At 32.5% G+C, this 10,731-nt stretch overlaps 1 protein-coding gene and 1 long non-coding RNA gene across 7 annotated transcripts; one reads left to right on the top strand and one right to left on the bottom strand.

The window, feature by feature from the left end:
• Nucleotides 1–3,944: 3,944 nt before the first annotated feature.
• On the bottom strand, nucleotides 3,945–9,563 carry LOC105135378 (Methyltransferase family protein). 6 transcript variants are annotated; one of them, XR_844168.1, is made up of 9 exons: nucleotides 9,092–9,563; nucleotides 8,514–8,819; nucleotides 8,316–8,425; nucleotides 7,165–7,337; nucleotides 6,985–7,076; nucleotides 6,029–6,131; nucleotides 5,730–5,872; nucleotides 5,283–5,478; nucleotides 3,945–4,183 (listed from the first exon to the last, which is right to left on the bottom strand). XR_844168.1 is itself a non-coding variant. In XM_011040233.1 (9 exons), exons 2-8 carry the CDS (start codon nucleotides 8,721–8,723, stop codon nucleotides 5,380–5,382), a joined length of 969 nt encoding a protein of 322 aa, XP_011038535.1. In that variant the 5' UTR covers nucleotides 8,724–8,819; nucleotides 9,092–9,562; the 3' UTR covers nucleotides 3,945–4,170; nucleotides 5,352–5,379. The 6 variants fall into 6 exon arrangements, 3 of the variants coding, with proteins under 3 accessions (XP_011038535.1, XP_011038536.1, XP_011038533.1); XR_844167.1 differs by having other exon boundaries at nucleotides 7,165–7,376; nucleotides 9,092–9,561; XM_011040233.1 differs by having other exon boundaries at nucleotides 3,945–4,170; nucleotides 5,352–5,478; nucleotides 7,165–7,376; nucleotides 9,092–9,562.
• A 266-nt stretch (nucleotides 9,564–9,829) lies between these two features.
• On the top strand, nucleotides 9,830–10,459 carry LOC105135379 (uncharacterized). The gene is made up of 2 exons (XR_844170.1): nucleotides 9,830–10,051; nucleotides 10,242–10,459. It is a non-coding gene; the product is annotated as an uncharacterized LOC105135379 (long non-coding RNA).
• Nucleotides 10,460–10,731: the final 272 nt, after the last annotated feature.

The raw sequence follows: 10,731 nt of genomic DNA on the forward strand, positions 1-10,731 counted from the left end.
GGGAAAGAAGATGATTTTTCTTCTTTTGTTTTCCACCATTTTTTCTTGTAAAAAAACACCGACTAAAGACCCTTGCTTGCTTAAAGCTTTTCACATGTTGGAGGAAAGGGATGAGAGGTGTCCCTTGGGTGGTGGAGAAGCGGTTACACAGTGGCCGCCCCAGCCACCCTACCCCTGCATCATTGACTAGGTAGGGTTGTAGGTCTCCTTTTCTACCCTATGGAGAAAAGAGATAAGGACGACAAAAAAAAAGAGGGAGAGAAAGAACAAAAAAAATAAAGAAAAAGAGGAAAAAAGAAGAAAAAGAAAACACATCATAAAAAAGGAAGAAAAAATAGGGGAGGGAAGAAAAAAAAGAAAATAGAGGAATAAAGAGAAAGAAGAGAAAAGAAGGAAAACCGAAAGGAGGAAAAGAACAGGAGAAGAAAAAGAAAGAACGAAACAAAAGCAAAGGAAAAGAAAAAAATAGGGGAGAAGCATCAGAGAGATGAAGCAGCGCCACCGAGTCCAGCCACCGCAGATAACAACAACCACCCTCTTCACGCTATGTAATCTTCTCTCTATCTTTGCTTTGTCTTTCATTTTCTTTTATTTTGCATACAAGTCGTGAGCAATTCACATTCTGCAGCAAATGAAAATAATTGGTTGGTTACTGTTCTCTGCCACTGCATAGTAACCAGACAATTATAATCTTTGAGGCCGATACTGGTCTATTTTTATCTTTTAGGCCGTTGATGGCCCATTTTTATAATAGGCCGGTGCTAGCCCATTTCAATTTTTTTATATTGGGCCGTGTTGGCTTATTTCAATTAAATATACTGTAAAAATACAAATCTGGTATTAAAATACTCAATTTTTGTCAGCTAAAAAGGAAAAAACATAAAAAAGAAAAAAAAATTATTATGTATATAGCTAAGTCTCTCAAAGCTAAAAATCATAGTGTTTTTTCTCATACATCAAGAAAAAGTGTTTTAGCATGCATTTTGGCATTGATAACCTGTTTATTAAAGTCAAGAAAATATTAGCCAATATTTCAAAAAAAAATATTTTTGTTTGGTTTTAGTACCAGAAATTATGAATTTATACATAAAATATATTCCTAATATTAAAAAAAATTTAATTGTGCTTAGATTTTTTTTATCAGACCATAAAAGAATATAACTTATCTTAGGTAGGGTATATTTGAAGTGCTAATATCTTTTTTTTTATGCAACAATCTCCATACCTTATCTTTAAAATCAATTAGGGTTCCTAATAACCAAAATATTAGATGACGACTCACAGTTTATATTTTACTAATACGAGACAAGAATTCCTTGTCTATCCATATTTATCAGATAGACTTACATATATCATATTGAGGGTGAAATATCTTTGCGACACTGTACACGTGCGACATTGATATATAGACTAATATATGTACATAGATTAAATATTCTCTGTCAATATGAAGTTTCTAACAAGTATCCCAATATCAAGATATAATAGATATTCAAATAATTATCAAAGTAAATGGATGTCATATTGAATAGAATTTAATTCAATAGAATACGAGCGCAAATTCAAGAATTGATGAGTACTCGAAAAATAAAGCAACATATAAATAAATATTTAAGAAATAACCAGTTGTACTCCTCATATAATCAATATATTCATATTTATATTACATGTATGTTAAAAATTATCTAACTCGTCAGAAAAAAAAAGTAACAGAGAAACAAATGTAAAACTAGAGATTATTGAGGATCGTTGGGAGAAACATTAGCAGAATCTATATCTAATAGAGAAAATGCTCATAAACAACTTGAAGCAAACAATATAAAATATTACAATTCGAATATTAGAGACCAAAATATAATTACAAACCCGAAACAAATCTACTGATTGATTCCAAATATTTTTCAAATTAACCGAACCTAAAAAAACCGATCAATCTCCACTGCTCGGTCGACCAAAACTATTTGGCCAACCAATCAACTTGTTTAGACAAATTGGTTAACTAGTTGATGGAGATCTTAGAATCTTGATATGTCAGTCTTTTAAAATTATAGATCCTGAAAAACCAATTTCTTTCTCAAAAACTGATAACTCCAATTCTTATATTAGTTTAATTTAATCCAAACTAATAATATAAATATTAATTAATCTTAAATCATTCAATAGAATCAAGCATAAAAATATCAAGATTTTTGCTTAGAAACCCTTATCTCCAACTTCCACATCTTTTTTCTTTTTCTTCTTCCTCCTTTCTCTTTCTTTTTCCTGCTTCCTCTCTTCTTCTTTCGGTTCTATCTCTCTCCCTTACATAATTCTGGTTTCTTCTTTCTCAATTTTTTTTACCATATATATATATATATTTATTGAACTGTCCAATTTTCTTCTTAATCATTAATACTCGTAATAATACACATAAGATCGCCATTAACTTTTCAAATCCATTTTATTTCTATTTTGGGTATTACAAAGGCTATACCTATAACTATTTCTTCACAATTTAGAATTGGTCAATCAAATTATCCCAGTCTTGTAAAAAAACAAAAATCCATTTCCCATTTTTCTTAAGAGGCTCCTAACCAAGGGAGTCATAAGAATGATTTAGACAAACCCAATATTTACCACTTGTGCTTCAACATAAAAAAATATTGACATTTTCAAGTAAACTTTATATATTTTCATCCATTGAATATTGGATTCCTGAGCATTTAATTTCTTTGTTTTATCCTCTCTGTGTTTCTTTCCGTGAAACTCAGAAGAATTTTTCATACTGACTGAAACTATGCTGTGTTCAAAACATGAATATCGTCCTACTCTAGCTTCTGGGGTTGTATATTACAAATTAAGCTCTAGACTACTCACGCATGGAATGTTAATAGAAACCTAGCCTAGGGGATACCAGTAATATTTTGCAAGACTTCAAGGGAGGTCTATGGTATTTGCCAAATTGATCAGCAACAACATAGAGTTTGTCACGGATATGAACAAGAATAAATAAGCTTCAAAATGGACAAATTAAAGTGAGAAAAGACCTCTGAAATGATCAAATTACGAAGGATCCTGTTTACTTTTTGACTTAAATATATGCCCCTGAGGCCCTCCAGGAATATGGCAGCACCTGTCCATATCATGGCCGTCCTGTTAATACTGCAGCAGGGAGAAAACACTCATGTATATTACATAAGGTGTAACAATATTGGTGATCAACAAAGCCTATCTCACCTTGATAAGTGAATTTACTCCTCATGTTAAAGGCTCAAATTCTGATGGAGACCACAAGATTTTTTTTTTCTTTTTCGGTGAATGCAACATTGAATGATCTATTTCAAATTCAATTCGGAAGTAACTTCACATTGATGTTCAAAGTAATGGTTTGTTTGAAAATATGATTGTAATTATTTTTTAAATAGTTTTTATATTACAATGTTAATAATATTTTAAAAAAAAAAAAATTATTTTTAACATCAGTATATCAAAATAATTTAAAAATATTAAAAATATATTAATTTAAAGTTAATAAAAAAATAAAAAAATTAATTTTTTTTAAAATATTTTCAAAACACATAAACAAATACCAGCTTAGTTATAGTAAGAAAATAAAATTACGATGTCATGTGCAGTCTAGTGAGAAAATAACTTCACTTAAGCTCCATGGAGGTTTTAGTGTAGCACAACAATTTACAATCTTGATGTAGAAAGATGAACTATTAAGGAATCTAGTTGCCTACGTCCTTGGTTGAACCAGGGACAGGATGCCATGCACCCAAGATGCCCCGTAGAAATATTCCCAAATCCAAATACCTTTCGACAAATTTAGGGTAATTATTATTACTACTATTATAGACAGTATCATATTTGTATCGTTGTTTGTACTTTCAGCACTAGCTAGACATCTCCATCATGCTGTCACCTGCCGGAAAGTGGAACCACTGCTGGGATATTTTTATTTTTTTTTTGAAAATTTAATGGAGAGAGGGCAGAAAACCCAAAGGAAAGAACATCACATTCTGGACGTAAGAACCCAGAAATGCAATCAAGCTTTAGCTTCAAATAGCCAAAGGGTGCTTCTGTGCAGTAGGAAACTGCAACATCCAAGGAGGAGGCTTCAAGGAGTAAGCTTGAGTCGACATCCATTCCACACACCAGTTCGCTTTTGCCACAGAAGTCAAAGCTGCCCTTGGCACAGAAGCTGAAACGCATAGGCATGGTGAGAGAATGAATGTTTTGGTTTAAAGAACATGCTATTACAACGAAGTAATTAAATTTAATAATTAAATCCTGGTGATGCATTCTTAGCTTTATATATTATTTTATCTTATTGTAATTATTTAATGTGATATAGATAAATACTCCCTATAATTTTTATCTCTCCAGGATCCTTGCTGGATTGTTTTCATAGTTAAATATAAATTCCATCTATTAAACCCTATAATAGACATCACATTCTCAATCTTTCTTGTAATTATTATAGGTTCTCGATATTTCCCCTCACATACAACTCTTTTTTATAGTCTATCAAGTGACTTGAGCTCTAGGGTTGAGCCTTCGATGACAAATTAAATTAAATTTTATAGTTAAGTCTAGGTTTCATCCAAAATATACTAAGCATTTTGACGAGTGGTCAATTTTCAAATTTATATATTGTTTTATGTTTTTGTAATTATTGAACAGTTTTTCTAAAAGAAACTATAAATTTGAGTCCCCAAATGAACAGTTATCCTGCCACTTTGCCCATTAATTGCAGAAATCTTGCTAACAATCAAACCGAGATAAGAAGATTTGGGAGAAGGGGAAAAAAAGAACTAAGATGATTTCTCTAACAATCGATTCTACCTAGCATTTTGATGAGTGGTCAATTTTCAAATTTATATATTGTTTTATGTTTTTGTAATTATTGAACAGTTTTTCTAAAAGAAACTATAAATTTGAGTCCCCAAATGAACAGTTATCCTGCCACTTTGCCCATTAATTGCAGCAATCTTGCTAACAATCAAACCGAGATAAGAAGATTTGGGAGAAGGGGAAAAAAAGAACTAAGATGATTTCTCTAACAATCGATTCTACCTAGCTCTTTGTAAAAACAAATAAAATCCAAAACTGGTTAATGGTTAATCTCATCTAGATGTTACAACAGGAAGGAAGCAACTTGTAACATGAATCAAAATGATGTTTTATTTATTTATTTTTTAAATATTATTTTTAAGATTAGCACATCAAAACGATCCAAAATATATTAAAAAAATTAATTTTTAACAAAAAAATTAATTTTTTTGAGAACACGGGCCTACCCGCGTTTCCAAACGCTCCTGAAATGTATGGTGGGAGAACAAGAAGGTTTTATCTCTTGAAAGTTGTACCTCGACAAGAGACATCTTGACTGCTACTTTATGCGGGCTTTCGGAACTTCCCATGAACCCACACCCTCTGCATGCTCTTCCCTTTACGGCGATTCACAGACTTGACACAACAATACTCAAGCTCAAGCTGTATGTGAACAAGTGAATTAATGCAACAGTCAAAATATAAAGTATTTATGTTTAAGTTTCCAATTAGTCAGGAATATTAATCAACAACTTCAAGGCTCGATATCAATTGAGTACCAAATAATAATTTCAGTTCCAGTTACTTGGTAGCAACCATGCAGGCCTAATAGAAAGTGAACGCATACACCATAGAAATCTGGAATACAAAGACAAATGTTTGCAACAGCCCAATAGAAGAGATAAAACAAGTACCTCAATGAAGCCTACACCCACAAAAAGATCCCTGACCGTATCCAAACAGAAGAAATAAGAACGAGTTCCATCTGAGCGCATGTACTCACGGAACCCCACTCTCTTTTCTTGCTCAAACCGCAGCATAGTCATATCATAGAGCCCTGAATGTCATCAAAACATATGATAGCAGTTATATGAAGTAGTTGCAGAAATACAGTGGGCATATGGATAGGACAAAAAATGGAATACAGATACATGGTATTAATTAATCATTTGTCAATTTACAATTATTGATCTTATGGTTGTAATTCTATTACCATAATCCCTGAAAAGTAGCAGGCCACCAGGCTTCAGGACAGAAAAGCACTCCATTATAGCTGAGGACATTTTTTTTTGTGGCACCGCTGATAGTGTGAATATCTGGCATAATACACAAGAAAAGAAACACCTCAATAAACAAAAGTCACTGCTTCCAACAAATTGCAAAACAAACTACCAGAACATGAAAATTCTCTGTTTTATTTTTTTATTTTGTTTGGCATTGATGATAATTCATTAATGCATGAGACGCATGAAATGAAGCAAAATACTACCAAGTATAGATCTCCGAACTGAAAACACTGAAAATTACCTTTAGATAAAAAGAGAGGAGCAAGACATGAAGTCATGTAAGCACATGCAAGAAGAGTATATTCAAGATCATGGTGGGTGTTCATTGTATGATGATTGAGACCAACAGATAAAAAACAAGATAGCAGGATAAACTTTGAAACATCCACCTGAATCTTGTCTATGTTCTTAACATTGTTTTCTCAGCTAGTTCTTACAAGAATTCAAAAAAAAAAAAAAAAAAACTTTACCAGGACAACTTAAGTGATCTAAGTTATGAGAAAAAAAATGACTCTTTTTTCTTTGTTCTTCTGCAATAAATTGAAGTTTTTCCTCACAAAGCATTAACCATGCTACACAAAAAAGTCATGATTGAACCAATGCATGCAGTCCATGGATTGCGTGCTTCCATGGTGGCTGCTGCATCTATTCTATGTTCCAAAGAGCTTCTCTTTATTTCTTTTTTATCTCAAATAAATGATCTTTTATTGTTTTCTATGAAGCCTACATTAGATAAATGTGATTTTAGTTATCCAACAAATTATGTGAGATATACTATAGTAACTTATTTGCTGTTTTATTTTGCTACAACCAGATGCTACAAAGTGGGTCGGATGGATGTCAGTAACAGAAGAAAGCACAAGTAACAAAAAAGAAAACATACCAAGCTAACAATATCAACCCCACCAATGCAACAGCCACATTCTCTTGACACATACGAACCACTCTTATCTGCCACACCACCCTCTTTAACATCTGAAGAAGCGAGCAGAATTAACCAGACTGAAATGTACCTGTGGTTACAGTTGTCAAGGATGAAAGCAAACAAGAAAGAAGTACCAACCTGAGGAGTATTCTTGCTGTTTCAGTGAAGAACTTTCTACACAAGAATCACAAACCAACCATTTCGGGAACCCAGTAAAAGCAAAATCACAGAAGAATGGGTGGAAACGATTTTGGACTGCGAATATATCAGTGGAATGAACAATCTCTTTAGCCCTCTCAAGAGTCTCACTGCTACAATCACAAGCATATACAATAATGTCCTTGTTGCCACTACAAAAAGAAAAGATAAAAGCTTTTTAATGGACGGAACACCAGAAGCATGATTTAAGGTCTACTAATGAAATGATATAACCCGGTGAGTGCAACATATGAGGATTCATCCACAAAATATCAATGAAAGAATGTAACTAAGATTAACACATACAGTTCGCATGCAAGATGGTTATCAGAATTCCCAAACACAAGTTCACATCTGCAACTTAATTACCAGTTAGTTGAATTTAAATCAAGGTATCACTACACATTCCCTGAATATTGCTGTAATCGATGGCACATTGTCACCAAAATATACATAACAAATTGTTCATGACACAGAGCATATAAATAGTTCATAAGAAATAATATCTAACATGGAATCACTACCAAAAATGTGAAATTTTCCAATGATGATCTTCCAAATGACAAAAATCATTAACAAGGGGCAGAAAAGAGAAAAAATATGTTGAAATTGTGATAATTATTATGTCATCATCAGGACCATTTCTGGCAACAGTTTTTTTTCCTATTAGATTATCTTAAAAAAGAAGAGCCCTATATAAGCCTACTTTGGTCACCATGGTGTTAGACATTTTAAGAGAGACTCCCCCCCTTACAACTTTATCAAATGTGAATCTTCTTACAATACAGATCCCATTAGAATATGATTTTTTGCACCTAAGCGGGCAAGCCTATCACCCACGTATCAACACATCCAAGCAGCCTATGTGAGGATTCAAACTCAAGACATCGGCATGAACAACTCAACCCGGGTTCTCACTTCAATCATTTTTAGTTTCTAGTAAAAAAAAAAAAAAATAGAGTCCAAAATGTAGACATGTGTAAAGTGAAAGAACGCACTTGCAATTCCTATGTATAAGAACAGTTCCACAGAAAATCACAGCCTTAAAACAGACAAAGAAAGCAAAGTTGCAGTTGTTTTTATAAGGTTACCGTAAGATAGGAATAGCAGAACTGCCATTGCCACAGCCAACTTCCAAAACCTTCGAAAACTCTTTACAAGAAACCAACTCAGGGAATTCCTTCAACAAATACCTTCTCTCCTGCACTTAAAAAACATAACCCATTTCTTTAAAATCAAGAAAATGAATCCAAACTCAATTGAAAAAAAATTAAATAGTAAGTAAAGACCTTGAAGAATTTGCCAGAGGAATGGCGAAGATGGAATCTTTTCCATGCTTTTGAATCTTCACTTACTTGAATTTCTTCTTGTTGTGAAGGAGGAGTATAAGTGAAAGGGAGTAAGTGGTATTGATAAGAAGGGTTATCTTCTATTTCTTGTCTTAGTGTTTCCCATTCAAAGTCTTTGGAGAAGTACTCTGCTTCTGCTTCTGCACTCATTCTGTCTCTTTCTACCCCGTATGCAGAGAAGCTATATATAACCCTAAAGGTTCGGTCTAGTTGCAAAGAAAGGATACTCTCCCGTTTTCTTTTTTTCTTTATTTTTAATAAAATATTGAGATTAGTATCCAGTAAATATATTGAATTCCTTCATGAAAAGAAATGAATATCCATTTATTAGATTTTGATATTATTAATACTCTGAATTCAAAATTACTCCACTTATCAACTTTAACCAATCAAAAAATTTTAAATTTTTAGAAAATATAATTTCAATGGCGTTTCCGAAAGCCAACTAAATTTAATAGTCTAAATAGTGCTGATCTTGGAATCAGATGTGCTTGCAGGGGGTGATACAGCGCACTTACATTTCTTTGGTGGAGAAAACCAATGAAGAAAAGACTGTCCCTGCACCATGGTTAACTGTCCAAGTGGTAAGAAATTACCCAGCTTTGGTCCCAAGATCCAAGTCAACCCTAGCCATCGAACGGGGAGAGCTCTACTAGTGGCGGACCACTGCCTCTGAATGAAAAGGTCACTAAGGACAGGGTAGTGGGATGTGCTGGTGGAGAATTAGAAACGATGACAGATAATTCCAGACAGCCAAAGGTATAGTCGCCGCCTTCAGGCTTCAACAACCATCACCTCTTAGGCTATCGGCAAGCTAACACTGCCTAATTATTAGAGTAATCACAACAGGGCTTCATTATTGTGCATAATTTGGACCTCAAGGGAAAATGGTAATGATTTCCGAAGGGGAAAGTTCAAAGTAACAAAAATCAAAACCGCATGAGCACCCCTGTCATAAAACCCACCAAAGTCTAGCAATCTAGCTTCAGGATCCAATCATAAATGATTCCACATTATCGTAGCATGTGCCTCGTCTCAAGCTACCATTATTTTTTTTTAATAAAAAAAAAAAAAGCTTAGTGTTGTTTGAGTACAATTTAGCAAAATAAAATAAGTTGAAAATTTTCTTTTGAAAGTAGCGTTGTTTAAATAAAAACATGATTTTTATTTACATTTTTATTTAAAAATATAATTTTTAACCGCAATTATATAATTAAAATATAATTCAGAATAGCAAATTTGCGTAGTATAAAAACCTCTTCTTATTTTTTTCGTTTTTTCCACAGCAATCACTCGTCTCCTCCCTATAAAACATGAAAAACAACTTTATATCCTCTATCAAGACACGAAAATGATATCCCTTTCATCTCCACTGGTCTCTTTAGTGTTTTTTCAAGAAAAAACACAGGTTTAATCTCTTTCTTTAGCCTTCCCTGCTATGACTACCGCTACCATCAAATAACCATTAACAAATCAAGGTAAAAACATTATATTTCTCTTAATTTTGTGGGTTTCATTGTTAAATTATGAGCTTTTTAGTTTTGATTTATTATTGTTTGTGTTGTATTTCATAATTAGATATTTTGTTTGAATTAAAAGAATTTATGGTTTGAATCATTATGTTAGGTATGTTTCTATGCAATTAATATTATTTATGAGATTAATTAGGTTGGAATGACAGGATGGTCAAGAAGTCATTGTTGATTTTTATGATTTTAAAAATGATGGATTTATTTATCATTATGTATCTTGTTGGTTTATCTTATATTGCACTATACTCGAGATATTTAAAGAGACAAGATATTTGGATTATGTTGTGTTTAAGGAGAAGATCACGTAAATACTAGAAAATCATGCTATTAATGAAGTCACTCATCGATTCATTGTGTAGATAGACTATATAAACATATAAAAAGAGAGAGAATGGAATTATGTTGTATTATTTTTTTAGTTATGAGTGTTTTTCTTGTATTTTATTAAATTTTTATAATTATTTTGGACTTGTCAAATTGAGATTTTAATATTATCGTCTATATTATGAACATTTAAATTTATTTTGGTTAGGTAAAGTTTAAAATCATAAATTTATAAGTGAATGATTATCAATAATACAAAGCAGATATTTACAGGATAATAAATGCGGAGATATTTATAAATG

This window comes from Populus euphratica, unplaced genomic scaffold (assembly GCF_000495115.2).
Source record: "Populus euphratica unplaced genomic scaffold, PopEup_1.0 scaffold64.1, whole genome shotgun sequence".
Lineage (NCBI taxonomy): Eukaryota > Viridiplantae > Streptophyta > Magnoliopsida > Malpighiales > Salicaceae > Populus > Populus euphratica.

Excerpts from the sequence above, each read along its gene's own strand:
- LOC105135378 (XM_011040233.1), bottom strand. The coding sequence starts at position 8,723 with ATGAGTGCAGAAGCAGAAGCAGAGTACTTCTCCAAAGACTTTGAATGG. Across the intron at positions 7,377-8,315 it reads TCTGCTATTCCTATCTTACG|TGGCAACAAGGACATTATTG; the intron begins GTAACCTTATAA and ends TTCTTTTTGTAG. Across the intron at positions 5,873-6,028 it reads GCTACTTTTCAGGGATTATG|GGCTCTATGATATGACTATG; the intron begins GTAATAGAATTA and ends GATGACATTCAG.